The following is a 16568-nucleotide window of genomic DNA, read 5'->3' as shown; positions in this document are numbered from 1 at the left end:
ATTTTAAAAGGCACTTGTATACTATGCAATACAATATGCCCAGGAAGAAAATAAAGAAAATATTGCTGTATGTGACAGTATTATCTGCAAGACATATCTTTTTTTTTTTTTTTTTTCAGAGTCTCGATCTGTCGCCCAGGCTGGAGTGCAGTGGCACAATCTCAGCTCATTGCAACCACCACCTACTGGGTTCAAGTGATTCTCCTGACTGTAGCTGGGATTACAGGCATTCGCCACCAGGTCCAGTTAATTGTTGTATTTTTAGTAGAGACAGGATTTTGCCATGTTGGCCCAGCTAGTCTGGAACTTTTGACCTCAGGTGATCCGCCCACTCAGCCTCCCAAAGTGCTGAGATTACATGCGTGAGCCACAGTGCCTGGTCTACCTTGAAGAATTAATGCAGAATAGTATCTAAGTGGGATCTCACTTGTATGGAATATTCAGAGGTCTGAGCTTGTGATTACCAAGGAAGCTTGTGGGAGGCCTATGGAAATTATTAACATTTTCAGTGGTAACCCGTGGGAATTCCAGAGAAAGGCGAGAGTCAGACTTTCAGTTTACACACTATTTGAAATTCCTATCATGAATAAAACAAAAGGCCGAGGTCTGTACTGTTTCAAATTCTTATCATAAGTATGTATTATTTTCATTTTTGAAAAGACAAACAAAATGACCGCCCTGGAGTCAAACACACTGAAGTATGAATTCCAGCAGCTGAATTCCAGAGTTTAAATGCAGCAGCCATCGTGGGAGTAAGGACAGCCCTCACTACGCTCTAAAGATGGCAAAGCACAAATATGGAAATAACCTGAATCCATGTCCACACTGAGCCACACAGCCCGCCCTGAAGCCAGTTACCTCCTAAATTCTTCAGTGGGAAGGTGAACATTCTATAATAATTATTTAGGTAACTTTCAGTTCAAAGTTAAGTTACTTGCAGCTGAACATGTCCTAAGGAAGACAGCAGCTCAAAGAGGACTTGTGCGCATGAAAGGAGAGAGGAATGGGTGTTCAAGACACAGCCACTTCCTTGACTCCCTCCCCAGGAAGAAGGGAAGCCCAGCCCTTTGCGGATGTCATGGGGCAAACCACCAAACTGGGGTTCAGCCTGGGAGGCTACGTCTGTTCTTGGCTTCACCCAGGAAGGAATTCAAAAGCCAGTCAACAGAGTAAAGTTTTTATCAAGAAAGTAAAGGGGCCGGCTGCAGTGGCTCACACCTGTAATCCCAGCACTTTGGGAACCCAAAGAGGGTGGATCAGTTGAGGCCAGGAGTTCAAGACCAGCCTGGCCAATGTGGTGAAACTCCATCTCTACTAAAAATACAAAAATTAGCCAGGCATGGTGGCGAGCACCTGTAGTCCCAGTTACTCGGGAGGCTGAGGCTGAAGCTGGAGAATCACTTGAACCCAGAGGCTGAAGTTGCAGTGAGCGAGATTGTGCCACTTGCACTCCAGCCTGCAAGACTACGTCTCAAAAAAAAAAAAAAAAGATGAAGGCAGACCAAAGGTTTGCACCACCAGATTTGCACAAAGGCACAGCTTAGGGGGGAAAGAGAGGAAGGCCTCTTTATCCAGCCCCTCGCTAGGATGAGCTGCATCTGGAGTCAAAGGTGTAAGTGGGGCGCGGGACTGCAGCTCAGGGCCTTGGGGACCCTCCCCCGCCCCACCCCACCGGGACTCCTGCCTCCTGAATCCCTGCAGGCTCCGGGGCTCCAGGCTCTGGAGCCAGATGCCCACCAGGAGGCGTCGGGTCCCGTCACGGGCCGCACCGCCCAGGACCATGCCTGGCCCGGGACCCACGCCTGTCTGGGGACACACACCTGACCGCAAACCAGGCCGCGGGATCAGCCACAAGCCACCCTCCCCAGCACCACCCTGCACTGCAGATCAGGGTAGGAGATTAAAGTAGGAACGCTGGGGGGCCTATCTGCTCCCAGTCCCTATGATACAGGGACTAAGAGTAGTGGGAGAGGAGGAGGAGAAGTCAGGCAGGGACTAGGCACAAAATTTAAGGCAATACTAAGTGATTCGGTAACCATAAGATAAATAATATTTTAATTATTTTAATGTAGTGTTTTAAAATCAAAACTAATGAAAAAATGATAAAATATAAAAAATTTCAATAGAACAGCATGTGACTTCCTGCCCAGCTGTCCTACAGTATCCCAGGTGCCAGCCCCCTATGTCCACACCCCTGCTGGTTCCTGCCCCACCCCTTCCCCCAGCCCAGGGGGCTTCCACCCCTTCAAGAATTCAAATTCACAAGAAGCCCTTGTCCCTCTCCCTGAATCCCCCCAACTCTGAAGAGAAAAAAATCAAACCAGAGAGTTTTCCTCAAGAGTTGCAGGCTGGGCTTACAAAAGCCACAAAGCTTGTGTACAAAATGACACCCTTGGCCACCATCTCCCAGTCTGCTGACTCCTAAAAATGAGAAGTGAACAGAGGGAAGGCCAGGCAGAAGGCTGCAGGAGAGGGGCCAGGTGGGCAGCAATAGGAAACAAATCTGAGTGGAGGGGACAATTCTACCCCTCCCAGGGTTCCAGCCCCAACAGAGGCTCCTTACTTGGGCCTTGCTCAGGCCTGGGAAGGTGATATGGTTTGGCTGTGTCCCCGCCCAAAATCTCATCTTGAATTGTAATCCCCAAAATCCCCACGTGTCAAGGGAGAGACCAGGTGGAGGTGATGGAATCATGGGGGCAGTTCCCCCATGCTGCTCTTGTGATAGTAAATTCTCACGAGATCTGATGGTTTTATACGTGTTTGGTAGTTCCTCCTGCGTTCATTCTCTTTCCTGCTTCCTTGTGAAGAAGGTGCCTTGAGTCTCCTTCGCAGTCTGCCATGACTGTAAGTTTCCTGAGGCTTCCCTGGCCACGTGGAACTGTGAGTCAATTAAACCTCTTTCCTTTATAAATTACCCAGTCTCGGGGCAGTTCTTTATAGCAGCATGAAAACGGACTAATACGGAGGGGTCAAAGACAGAAATCTCCTCCTCCAGTCCCCAGCCCTGGCTCTTGGACATGAATCCAGTTCCTGACAGAAGAGAAGCACACAGGTGGGTCAGTGCAGTGTGTCCCCACAGGGGCTCAGGCCACACCCCAACCCAATTACAAGCCATGCAAGAAGATTCTGAAAACATGGACGAGGAGATGGCCTGCCTAAAGCCAGCAGATGGGTGCCACCCACCTGATGTACCTCTCCAGCAGCCTAGCCAACAAGCCCCCAACAAGGGCCACCAAAAGTTAGGACTGATGGGGTGGCCTTCCAGCCTGACCAAAGTCCTTCCATTCACCCAGCAGGACTACTGACAACCGATTTCTCATTCTTGGCAAAAGCAATGGAAACTTGGCACAGCAACCCCAGGGAGATCTCCCTCTGTAAGGAGACGCTCAGATGTTTTGGCTTGTGTTCAAAGAGGGGAAGGACAGGTGGAGAGAAAAGGCCTAGACCTACGTAAATCAGAAATGCCAACACCCAGACGCAGCCACAGCTGGGGCCTGGTGCGGGGAATGGCCCAGACCACAAGAAGAGAGACTACTGTACGGAGCCAGAAGGTGAAGGCAAGCAAATGCTTGGCACAAAGCGGGAGGAGGCAGGAACAAGGACAATAGACAGCGGGGAGGCAGACAGGTTCTGAATAACCCAGAACAAAGAGAACATGAAACCAAAAAAGAAGAACAAAGAGAAATGGGGGATGGCGATGACAGAGCACCCAGGGCAGTGGGTGCAGGATTAGCAGACTTGTCCTCGGTTGTGCACACACAGAGGTACTGCAGTCCTGGGGCCATGTTCATAGGATACAGAGAAAGAACACTCTGCCTTTTCTCAGGAAAGCTGCAGGGAAATGAAAAACTCCAAGCAGGACAGACCGGGCAAGGGGTGCATAGCTAAAAGCACACACCTTAAAACTAGACACACTCCCCTGCCCTGAGCCCCAGATGTCAATGGCTCTCACAATTTTCATATTCCTTCCCAATAAAGTAGGGCCATGAAAGATGAATTTTAGGATATCCACTTGGGGAGCTCATATTTTGGGGCTAGACCTGCCTCCTTGCTGAACTATCTCAGGCTTGGAGTGGGAGAGCCCAGGCGGGAGTACTGGAGACTGACTTCACAAGTGAGTCAAGGTGACATTCACCCAACTCTTGGGACAAAGGAGTCAGAGCCCGCCACCCATCCCCAGTCCCATAGGCCCATGTCATTTTGGTTTCGCTTGTTTCTTTTTTAGTAAACAACAACTTTCCTCAGGTGTTTTTCTGGTTTATTATTTCTGTGTAGCCACAGCAACAGAACTAGCCCCATGTCTTTCAATCAGGGAGGTCCCCAGGCAGCTTTGGAAAGACACCCATTAAAAAGAGTGAGCAAACCTAAAGAAGGGTTCAATAGGGAAGGTACCAGTGGCCAACTGCAGAGGGGCTCCATTCCTCTGACCCTCAGTCACTTCCCAGGAAGCATGCAGAGGAGCCTGGGTGTGCCAGAAACAACCTTTCATAATACAAGATGGACAGGAAAGAGGCCAAGGGCAGGCAGTTCCCAATCTACAAAAGGGCAAGAAGGTGGAGTCCATACTTCTTTCTTGTCTTTTCTTTTTTTGAGACAGGGTCTGGCTCTGTCACCCAGGCTGGAGCACAGTGGCACTATCTCAGCTCACTGCAACCTCCGCCTCCTGGGCTCAAGCAATCCTCCCACCTCAACCCCCTGAGTAGCTGAGGCTACAGATGCACAACACTATGCCCAGCTAATTTTTGTATTTTTTGTAAAGACAGGATTTTGCCATATTGCCCAAGCTGTTCTCGAACTCCTGAGCTCAAGCAACCAGCCCACCTCAGCCTCCCAAAGTGCTGGGATTATAGGCATGAGCCACTGTAACGGGCCGAGTCCACACTTCTAAGCTTGCTGTTGCTCTCAGACTTGCAGACCAGCCTATGAAACAGAAGTAGGTAAGAGCTGAGAAAGGGAAGTGGCCACGACAGAACCAGTTCTGCTGAGAACGAGGACTCGAGTCAGGCTATGCTACCCTCCTTCCATGGCCATGGGAAAAACGGGTGGGAGCTGTTGGTGTGATAGATCTGGATCTTCACAGATCAGACTTAAACTAATTTGCCCATGATGAAGGTGTGGATTTGATGAAGGTGTGGATTTGGAGGGACCTGGGAATCTCACAGACCTACAGGATGTCCCAGTGATATGTCCTGGGCTTCATACCAGCCCTGCCCTGTCTGACAAGTTGGATGAAAACTGATAAAGGACTAGTCATAGCTTCAGATGGCAAAATCAGGCCAGGCCAGAATGAAAAAAGAGAAGGAATTTAACATGGGCAAATGCCAAACTCTGCATTTAACTAACCAAGGATGCTTGGCATGAACAAAATTGAGACAGAACAACGCATGGAGGAAAGGTCTGGGCATTTGTGGACCACAAGCTTGGCATGACACGGACACAAATGTCAGTGGGTGCACCCCCAAATGCCTCTGACTCCCTCTGGTGGTTTCTGTGCACAACTTCGCCCAAAATAGGCCCTACAACTCCATGGAGACCTACCCTGGGGCTTCTAGAGCTTCCTAGCCTGCCTGCCAGAGAGCAGAAGTGCCTGGAGGCTACAACTCCACCCCAGGGTAGTCCTTACTCTGAGGTGGGACTGCACCCAGGGCTCCCCTTTAGGGTCTGGCTTGGACTGAAATCACACCCTGCCTTGCCTTCTGTCCCTCCCCTAATTTGCTCTCTCCTCCCTAGTAACTCCAGCATCCTCATCTCAGCAGAAGCTTCTGGAGAACCCAACCCAAGATGAGTGGTGAGGGCTGGGGTAGCCCTCCTCCTCAATGCACTCTGGGAACTACATTTTCAGAGGCCCCTTTCAGAAGACACAAGTCCCAGGCAGGGTGCAAAGCTGTGAGCGAGGAACCTGGAAAGAGGTTCTGAACAAGGAACTTTTAAGGATGTGGGCTTTGATCACAGCCAAGCTAGCAAGGTAAGAGCTGGCCCCTGAATGTGGCTATGAGAGGGGTGCCCAACACTACCAGCCTGTGTGCTGAGCACTAACTCAGTGCCAGGCACTACCTGGGTTACTCTATTTAATCTCCACACCAAGCATGTGAAGGAGGCACCATTGTCATCCCCATCTTACAGATGAGGAAGATCATCAAGGCTTGCAACTTGCCCAAGATCACATGGCTATAGGTGTGGACCCAGATTCAAACTCCAGCTTTAGCCCACTAAGCTACAGTGGCTGACCCCAGCCCAAAGTGTTAGGACCTGTGTGCAGAAGACCTCTTCAGCTCTCATAAAGTCAGGATCTAACATGTCTAGGGGAACGGAGACCCAATCCAGGTGACACAGGAGGTAAGATCACAGTGGAACAGGCCATCCCTGCTTTTCCACCACCGCCAGCACTGTGACCTCAGGCCAGCTCTACTCTACCAGTTTCTTGTGAGAGTGATGGCAGCCTGGGGCCAGACAAGGGATGCATGTCTTGTGTCCTGAACACAAGACAGGCATGCCCAGAGGTGACAAGCTCCAGGAAGCCAGGCCTCAGCTCTCGGGGGTCCCGAATGCCACAGAAGGAGAGCAGGTCGCAGAAGCGGGGATCCCCTGGAGAATACAGACGGGGGATTCCTGCTGAGACGAGGGGCTCTAGGACTCTGGGGTTTAGGCTCCAAAGAACAGAATTTACGACGACAAAGTAAACAAGACCAGCTGGGACCGATGACCCATCCCTGCTAGGGTCTGGCAAAGTTCTGACCTCTGAATTTGTATCTATTTTGAATTCAAATCCCAACACACACATCAACAGTGAACTCCAATGCCTCCCAGAGCAGGACCTGAAAGGGACCCAGAAAGTCTGGCCAGAAATCTAGAGTCCAAGGGGAGAAAATCTGTAAACTAAACCACTGGCCATGCTCTGGGGCCCTAAACCACTGCAGGTATCAGGCCTGTCCCAGGAGAGGTCACAGCAAGCGGGGATGGGAGGTGTCTCCAGTTCCAGTCAGAAATGAGGCTGCAGTCACTCCTGGTAGACCTGTCAGCAGCAGCTATGCAACCAGGCTAGGGACACAAAGATCGTGGTTTAACCTGGAGAGTGGTCTGGGACCCCAGCCAAGACACAGGTGTTGGATTCCAGCACCGCCCTGCGAATATTCATCTCAGTGACGATGAGGTGAGTGGGAGCCTGGCTGAGCCCAGCCCGGCTGCCATCCTGGAGACCTGGGGCAACATGGAGGTAGCACAGAGTGGCACCCAGCCAGTGTGAACACATGAGAATCTGCACGTGACAGAGAAGAAAGTCTCTTCATGAAATGGGTTTCACTGGTCCCAGCCAAACCCTGTGGCATGTGGCCCTTTCTGCACCTACTGAACATGCCATTCACCTTGTTCCAGGTAGTGGCCTCATCCTCCTCTTGCTCAAACGGGAAACCTCAGCATCCTGAAATGCCTCCTCCCCAAGTCCACTGCACACGTGGGCCTGTGTATGCATGTGTGTGCACATGTATGAACTCAGCCCCCAGCTGCCCACTCCATTGCTCCTAAACAGGCCCCTCCTTGGCGTCCCCCAGCACATACTCCTGGATTCCTGCCTCCCACCTCTTCTGCACCCTGCTCTTCTCTACTGGAAGCCAAATGGGTATTTCTAAACTGAAATCTGGTACCCCCCAACCCCTTCCATAGTTCCCTAAAGTTCCTTTCCTCAGTTACACCAGGATCTTCACAATGGGGACCCCTGGTCACCTCCCAAACCAACAAACACCCCAAATGAGCTGCCACTGCAGAAACTCATGGCCCCAGCAGGACTGGCACATCCAAGTATCTGACCAGGTTGTAGCATCTGCCAGGCAGGTCTTGCCCTCCCTCCACCCATGTGGCCCCAACAGGCTGGGGTTTCTGAAGACTCCATGGGGAGCCACGCATGAAGATGGCATATACCCATGTGTCACTCCCCAGAACGTGAGCTGCCTGCTCTGGCACCATACACAAAGGAACTGACAGCCCCAGAACCCCAAGAAGGGGTGCACCTATGCATACGGGAAAGGCACATTTACAGGTGAGAATGGTCCATCGTGGGCCCTCAGGAGGCATCTGGCCTGACGCACAGCTTTCTCACTTTGTCCTTGTGGCCTGCTGAAATGCCACTCTTGCTTTACAAATTCACCCACCGTTGCATGAGTCATTTCCACCTCAATGAGTACCAGGTCTCTGAGGATGGGGAAAAGCCAGCCACCAGTTTCGGGGTTCTGGGCTTCTAGGTGCAGAAGAGGCCCCAGAAACACGCCAGATCATGGGCCATGACCCCACACTAGCCCTTTGGTCCCTCGCAAGGGTGGATTGGGGGGCTGTGTCCCAGGAACTTAGGATCTTCAAGACTAAGACCCAGAACAAGAACACAAGCCCACTCCCGTTCTTTACAGGCCTTGGGAAATCTTTGGGCAACGAAGTCAGACTGTGCCAAACCCCTGTGTTTCTGTCTCTCCAACGCCCCTGGCCCCCACTGCCTAGCCTAGGTCAGGTCATGTGGGCAAGCGAGCCCCCACAGCCTCACAGCCCCTACCCCAGGGCCAGGGCAAAGCTCCTTCCCTGTCCCCCTCCATTCCTGTGTTCCCTCCTTCCACGAATTACATCAGTTGGGGAGAAATCCTTAAGCCGACACAATGAGGTGAAAATAGTGCAATTTTAGGCTTTGCAACTGATTTTAGGGCAGGTGGCCACCCATTCTCCCCTTCCTCAGGACAGCCTCCGACATAATGACCCTGGAAGCCTGGCAGCCCTCCGTAATGGTCAGCATCCTCCCCTGCCATCCACAACCCACACCATAAGCTCAGCCAGGGCAGGGGCAGCCTCTGTCTCATTCACCACAGATCCACAGAACCCAGCACAGAGTATGGGTTCAGTAAACTCTCCTTATATATGACTACACTGACTGGACTGGGCACACGCTACAGGGAAACACCCCAGGCTCAGCCAGCCCTGGCTTTGAATCTCAGTCCCACCTCCTCAAGCTGTCCAGTGTGGGGCACAGCGGCTACAGCCTTGCCAAATGTCTGTCATTTTATCTGTAAACCAGGATGAAGAGGTGAAGACAGGACAAGTACAGTGTGTGGTACACAGGAGGCCTCTGATAACATCAGTCCCCCTCCCTAAAGAACCGGGCAGTCCCTGTCACTGGGGCCTCACACTTCATGTCGAGAATTCACTATTTCTCAGTACTGCTTTCAAATAAAGCCAAGAGTCTGAGGAGGCAACATGGCAGAGCTCTGAGGGTGGAGTGAACAAAAGGTCATTTTTTACAGAAAACTCAGGATCTCCCCTCTGCACAGTGCTAAAGCCCTGTCTCAAAGTTCAGAACCCACAAGGTGCAGAGATGTGGCCCTTGGAAATCAAGCCCTTAAGAAAACAGCCCAGCTGCGTGGGGCAGGAAGCCCCAGGCTGCAGTCCTGTGGTCCAGAGGCAGCCGATGTTCAGGTGAGAGATGTGCCCAGCTGCCGGTGGGTCCAGGGGACACGGAGCCCCCATCATCCCTGGCCCAGGTCTAGGACCAAGTTAGTGGGCCCAGGCCAGCTCCAAGGGCCACAGCTCCTCACTCAGGGGCCGCACTGGAGCAGCCACAGCAGCTGGGGCGCCGCAGGGACTGCATGACAGCCCGCAGTGGTCCCCTCCGGCCCTCCACAGACAGGCTGTCCTCGCTGGTGGGCGCTCGCTGCAGCTGCTCAAACTGCATCTCCAGGTGTTTCTGGATGGCCACACCGAGTACCTCTGGGTCCACCGCAGCTCCGTACACCTCCCATGTCATGCCCTCAGCATCCCATCGCACATCCCGCACGGGGGACGGCGTCTCCTCCAGGCTGGACCCCAGTGTTACCTCTGGGAACACATGCAGGGCTGCAGGCGCTTCCAGGGACGGACTGGTGGCCACAGCCTTGCAGGCCGCCACTGGGGCCGCCTGCACACCAGCATCCTGGGCTGACAGCAGGGATGCCTCTGCAGGGGCCAAGTCATTGGCTGAGGTCATGGTCCACACATCTTTGGTCCTAGAGCCAGGCTCTGGGACTAACCCGGCAGGACCCCAAGGGTGGGCACAGCAATGGGAGTGCCCAGGGAGCCCCCCAGACAACCTACAGTGGATCTTCACCCCATGCTGAGCCTGCAGCCCAGACTCGCTCACTGACGCCACTAGTTTGGGAAAGGCCAGGATCCTTGTGGCAGGTAGGGCATGGCAGCAGCCACCAGCTCCCACCTCCCTCATGCCACAGAGTAGAGCAGCTGGGGGCAGAGCATGGCAGGTGGCGGTAGCCAGCTGTTCAGTGGCTTTGGGCTCAGCCTCAGCACTGCTGCTGTGGGCAGTTGTGTCTGCCAGGTCTAGTGGAGGCACTGACAACTGACTCGCCCCCAGCATCCAGGCTGAGTTAGAAGTCCCATCCTCAGGAGCCAGGTCCTTTTCCAGGCCTGCAAGGGCCTGGCCACCGTGGCCAGAAGTACCACCCGGCTGCAGCTGAGCCCTGTGGACAGGGCTGCTGCCAAGGGCTGAGCAGCTGAGACTGGCCTTCCGAGCACCACTGTGTCCCCGCATCTGGGTGCTACGGACCAGGTCCGAGTGGCTCCTCTGCATAGCAGCAGCACTGGGGGCCCGCAGGCGACACAGGTCACCACCGCCCATGGTGGACACATTGCCCACAGTGCTGCTCCGCCAGTGGCCTCCAGCACTGGGTCGCGCCTCGGGGCCAGAGGCCCGCGCCAGCTCCATGCTCTCAGGCGGGTTCCCCTCTTCCTCCGGGGCCTGGGATCTGGTGCTGGCCTCTCCCAGCTGGGCCTGCCACACGGTGCTGCTGGCACTCTTGCGGAGCTCTGGCCTCTGTTCCTGGTCTTCACCCAGCAGGCTGGAAGAGCTCTGGGACAGCGGCTGAAGGCTAGGGCTCAGGGGTGCCCAGGGACCCGGCTTGGGGCGGCTGGAGCTCATGGCTGCCTGCAGAAGAGAGAAAGGGAGGGAGTGGAGTTGAGTTGGGTGGCAGCACCTAAGCCAGTTCTACTGTGAGCTCCCACAGTGCTAGGTTCACCAGGGAGCCAGCTTCAGTCCCAGCCTGCCTGACTGGTACTTGCGTACGGTTGTACACAAGGCAGTGACAAGACACCAGACACTTCAAATCAAGGTCATCTCACATTAGACACAAGGATGACACTGCAAATTATCTTATCATCAGTCCCAAGCAATTAGAATCTGCCCTTGGGTGGGGTCCTGGAGGCCGCCACTCTATCCACTCTCGACTCTTTACTGGCTGGCTGGTGTGGGAGGGGAAGGAGGAGGGCCAAGTCTGCTGGGGCTTTGAGAGCGAAACTGCAGCCCTAGGGGGTGGGGCTGTGGGATAACAGCTATTAGTCAACCAGTACGGAAGTACTATGGCCTCTTAACAGGCACAGCTGGACAGCCAGCCCAACACTGGGCTACTTCCTCCTGGGACTGGCAATATCCAACTCACCGTGGACAAGGTCTCCTTGGTACAGAGTGGGAGCTCAGAGAAAGTTCACGGGATGAGGGAGCAATGACTAGAGGACACTGAGAATCACCCTGGGCTTCCCCAACCACCCCCATCCTCCCTGGCCTAGCCAGGCTGAGCTGGCATGTCTCTAGGGTTCCTTGATTCCCACCTCCTGCTCCAGAGGCAGGGAGAATCCCCAGCATCAGCTTTTTCCATGAGGGACTCATTCAGCATCTGGTCATTGATTCCACAGCCATCTCCTTAGCCCCTACTGCGTCTCCAGCTCTAGGGCTAGGGAACATGGGATTCATTCAGACCCTTCTGTACTCCTGGGGACAGTGCAGCGGTGAGATAAGATGCCCACCCAGTGCCACCAATCAGACCTACCCTGCATGACATTTAACCCCCTCTTGCCCAGTGTACCTGCATCCTCATTGTCTCCCACCCTCCCTGCCATCGCTGTCACTTCCCCCAGCCACAAAGACTACCCTGGCCCCTGACCCAGCTGCAGCCTAGAGCAGCTCTGACCCTCTCCACCTCAGCATCTCTTCCTGGGGCCCCTTTCCTGACTCTCCAGCCAGGCAGCCTTCATCCCTGACCAAGCACTGGGCCTGGATGGATCAGTTTGGCCAACTGTCAGCCTCCCCACCAGCCTGAAGTTGGCAAAGCCTGGCCTGAGGCCTGCTCCCCTCTGGCTGTCCAACACCCAGCACTGACCTGACATGTAGTTGGCACTCAGAGAATATCTCCTGTGTGTCTAACCAAGAGAACAAACAAATATAAGAACACACCCACAGAGGGGGGGCACTGAGTGCCAAAAATGGGGTCTGAGGGAGGCCCCCACCAAGGCAGGAGAGCTCACTTAGGGTGAAAGATGAGAAAAGGCTTCCTGGAGGACCAGCCACATAAGTCAGGCTTGGAGTGAGAGAAGCAAGAAGGTGTTCAGGTGGAGAGCGGGGTGGGCAGGAGGAAAGAGGCATGAGGGGAGCAGTGGGGTCAAAGTGTCTGGGTCACTCGGCCCTGGCCACAGCAGTGAATTAGGAAGAGCACTCTGGGACTCCTTGACAGGCAGGAGAGGCTGGAGAAACAGGGTGGGGACAGGAGGCAGCAGCTGCATTTGTGCAATCCCAGTCCTGCCCTCCCACCCTAAGCTGATAAGGACTGCCAGGAAACAACCTCCCCGGCCAGGTGAGCAAGGCTACCCAAGAGGAAATTCGGGAAGGGCTGTGGGACTCGGTTTCTGTGTAATTACAAATGTCTTGGCAGCCCAGCACGCAGGAGACGGCTAGTGGCTGTTGAGCCACAGTGAGGATGATACTGGTGCCATAGTCCCTGAGGCTCTAGTGCTGCACAACTTCCTGTGATGATGGAAAGATTCTACCCTGTGCTGTCTAACAGGTAGGCACCAATGGCATGTGGGTACCAAGCACTTGGCAGGGGGCTACTGCAACTGAGACACTGAATGTTTAAGTTTTATTTGGATCTAACTGGCCACATGAGGCTAATGGCTACTGTACTGGACTGTGCAGCTCTGAACACAGCCTCAGCCTGGTAAAGATGTCCCATCCCAGCTGTTTCACGGGGCAGAAACCAGACTTGTCCCTGGGAGGATCAGGAAGAGAGGAGTAACCAAGAGAGGGTTCTGACCCAGACCCTGCCCTCAATGAGCTCTAAGATGGACATACAAACAAAGGAGGGCAATAAAGCACGTAACAGTGATGGTAATAACAGCTGCCAGGGCCTGATCACTCACCAAGGGCCAGGCATGTGCCACATCCTTTGCACACATTGTCTCATGTAACTGTGCAAGCAACCTCTTTGGACAGTCATTATCTCCATCCTACAGACAGGAGAATTCCATAAGCTCAGAGAGGCTTAGTGACCCCCAAGGGCACACAGCTCCGGGACATCTGAGCTCCTCTCCCCTTCGAGCACTGAGCAGGCCTGTGCCTCACAGCTCTCGACCTTTTTACTGATCTGGCCTGGCCCTGCCAATCGTGCTTCTTAGCAGCTCCCGAGGCTGCAAGAATGAAGAGGCCAGGAGGTGTTCCTCCTGACTGGGACAGCCCCTGGCAGGGAGAAAACCACTCATTTGCAGGTCCAAGACCCCAGGGAGGCCCCATCTGGACACCTACACAGCTTCTGGCCAAACCCCACCACCCTCCCAGGGAGGGGGGCCATAAACAGCCAGGCCAGCAGCCTCTGGCCCCTGAGGAGACAGGTGGAATGAGGTCCTCAGACCCCCACCAAGACCCATTGAGAAGCTATCAGCAACGAGCATCCCACTATGCCTGTCTCACCAGAGGGCTGCCCAGCACCCAGGGCTAGTCGCCACCCAGAGACCCCCGTGGTGGGCTATGGATGTACTGGTTCCCTTCCCCCTTCCCCCTTCACAAGTGGCAGGTGACAAAACTGAGGCCTGGAGAAGCTCAGAAATGTCAAAGAACACATCGGCTGAAAGTTGCTAATTCAGAACCCCAAGGAACTGACCTGGCTAACTACAACCTGGCCTTTCCAGCTCAGAAGGAAGGGCTCTGAGGGGAGTACTGGGGGAAAGAGGCTTCCATACTGCCTGTCACAATGCTGTGGACTGGGCCAAAGGAGGGGCCTCCCAGGGAGCCAGGTGTGACGAGGAAGGAGCAGGGCTCTGCCTTCAGTGGCGGCTCTTCCCCTTCCTGTGCATGTGCTCACAGGTGGACCCCTAACTTCTTTGAGCCTCAGTTTCTCCAATCTGCAAAACAGAAGTAAATCCCCACCCTGCAGGGTTGTTGTGAAGACTAAACGTGACAGCATGTGCACTGTCTGCAACAGTGTTTGTTAACAATAATCTTCTCTTTCCTCTCCCATCAAGAGCAGCTTAAGTTCACGGTGTAACAAGTATTAGTACTGGGGGGCAGACAGGCCCTTTTCAGAAGCCATCGAGACACCCCATAGGTTAGCCTCGTCTTGCTTCCCATCCTTGCTACCTTCATCCCATCCTAGAACCAAGTCACCATCAGTGTCCCCAGTCTCCCTATTACCAAATTAGGTTTCCCAGAGCCTATTTTAAATCTTAACCTAGGAGGCTACGCATGCATACAAGTCTAGAGTCTGCACTTTAAATGCCCAGAATGGCATGCCCACCCTGCCTTTATAACCATGCAGGTTCTGGTTTTGCCCTAACGGGACCCTGGGAAGATCTTTTAGGACGAGATAAAGAACAGGCATACAGAAGGATCTAAGACCTCTAGTGTTCTTTGAACGATACCTTAATGTTCTCTCTCCTGCCCCATTTGATGGCGAAGTTGCTATGGCTGTGGCCAATGCCAGGCTGTCCTGCTGCCTCAGGTTCCACGTGTCGGCAACTGGAAGATCAGCCACCTATGTAGCAATCAACCAATGTCATTTTGAGTAAAAAGTTCCCACTTCTCAGACACTTCCAGACTAGCCCAAACATAGAAACCGTTGGGTCAACTTAGGGAGTCCAGCTCCCGCGATGCTGCCCCAGCAGAGAAGCCCAGGCCTTTGGGATACGCCCGGGAGACTACCAAGACCACCACAAGTGGACTCCATCTCAGACGACACTGTGGCATCCATCTAAGTCCCCTCTTGGTTTTGTTCATTTGTTTGTTTGTGAGACAAAGTCTTGCTCTGTCTCCCAGGATGGAGTGCAATGGCTCAATCTCCGCTCACTGCAACTTCTGCCTCCTGGGTTCACGCGATTCTCCCGTCTTAGTCTCCCGAGACCAGCCCAGTTAATTTTTGTATCTTTAGTAGAGATGGGGTTTTTGCCATGTTGGCCAGGCTGGTCTCGAACTCCTGACCCCAGATGATCTGCCTGCCTCGGCCCCCCAAAGTGCTGGGATTACAGGTGTGAGCCACAGTGCCTGGCCCAAGTCCCCTCTTGTTAAGTGGCATGCGTTTGGATGATGACTTATGTGCCAGCAAAACCAAAACACAAAAAGCAAACCTATACAGTCAGGCAGGAAAACTGGTTCTATGTTAAAATATGGACCTTAGCTCTCAGGGATCAGGCAGGAATGCACACAACACAAACCCCCCCATTGCACAGTGGGGATACAGCACCCTCCAGGAAGTGGTTTAATCCACCCCAGAGTGAACGGGGCCTGATAGGAACTCAGGGCCAACCCTGGGCAACGCAGCAGGCAGCATTCCTAAATGGAGGGTTTGGAGGAGACAAAACCTGCCCTTCACAATGAACGTGCCTTAAGGGCTACATGCCCCGGGTCACAAGCTGTGCCAGGAAAGGGTTCTGGGGTAACTGTGGGGTCAGTGACCCCATGGATGAGGCTCTGCTCACCAGGAAGAGGCCTAGGTGCCCAACAGCCCCTGACCTTCCTCCCCTGGGGAGGATTTGCCCACACTCCCTGGGGGGCAGCTAGGTGGAGAAGGTGTCTCAGCCTAGAAGCAGCCTAGGCGGCCAGTGTGTCCCCATCTGCAGGCTCACAAGCAGTCACGCCCCAGCCTGGGACACACAGGCCCATTTGCAGTAACAGCGCCTACCCAGCTGCACTCTGCACGCCAAGCACAGGCCGCCCCTGCTGTGGGGCCAAAGGCCTGAACGCACCGCACCACGCAGCCTCGCCCAGCACAGCTCCCTTCCCGCCCCTGCTGCACAAAGCCCACCCGGACTTAGGGAGAAGGGGGCTCAATACGGGCCCGAAACGAGGCTACAGACCTTCTCAGAAGCAAAGGCAGCGACTGCAGGCAAATGGGGCTGTGGGCCGGGGTAAGGATGAGGGGCAGGAGGAGCCAAAGGGCAGCAAGGCTGGGGGCGGGGTAGGCGGCGCAGGAGGCTGAGGGAAGGGAAGAGGAAGAAGGGGAGAGGGAGGGGCGATGGCAGCAGGGGTGGAGGTCGAAGGAGACAGGGTCCCGGACAGACTTGTGAAAAATGGGAGGATGGGCAGAGGAAACGTGAAAGAGGGAACAAGACAAGACAGGACAATGAGAGGCGGGGAGCGGGGAGTGCGATGCGGTCACCGGTGGCTCTGGGCCCTGGGCAGGGGCCGGGATGCCAGGGGTCTGAGCGCAGGAGCAGGGAGGAGTGGGTTCCGGGGCTCAGCAAGGGGGAGGTGCCGCCCACCACGCCCCCCGACCCTACGGGCGCGCGCG

At 54.3% G+C, this 16568-nt stretch overlaps 1 protein-coding gene across 2 annotated transcripts; it reads right to left on the bottom strand.

Moving 5' to 3' along the window:
- Nucleotides 1-9246: 9246 nt before the first annotated feature.
- Nucleotides 9247-16146, bottom strand: GPRIN2 (G protein regulated inducer of neurite outgrowth 2). 2 transcript variants are annotated; one of them, XM_011961724.1, is made up of 3 exons: nt 16135-16146; nt 14704-14800; nt 9247-10945 (listed from the first exon to the last, which is right to left on the bottom strand). In XM_011961724.1, exon 3 carries the CDS (start codon nt 10937-10939, stop codon nt 9563-9565), a length of 1377 nt encoding a protein of 458 aa, XP_011817114.1. In that variant the 5' UTR covers nt 10940-10945; nt 14704-14800; nt 16135-16146; the 3' UTR covers nt 9247-9562. The 2 variants fall into 2 exon arrangements, with proteins under 2 accessions (XP_011817114.1, XP_011817115.1); XM_011961725.1 differs by lacking the exon at nt 16135-16146 and adding an exon at nt 11626-11747.
- Between the last annotated feature and the right edge of the window lie 422 nt (nt 16147-16568).

Source organism: Colobus angolensis, unplaced genomic scaffold, assembly GCF_000951035.1.
Source record: "Colobus angolensis palliatus isolate OR3802 unplaced genomic scaffold, Cang.pa_1.0 Scaffold567, whole genome shotgun sequence".
In the NCBI taxonomy this organism is placed as follows: Eukaryota; Metazoa; Chordata; class Mammalia; order Primates; family Cercopithecidae; genus Colobus; species Colobus angolensis.
This window is presented reverse-complemented; position numbering and strand designations above follow the sequence as displayed.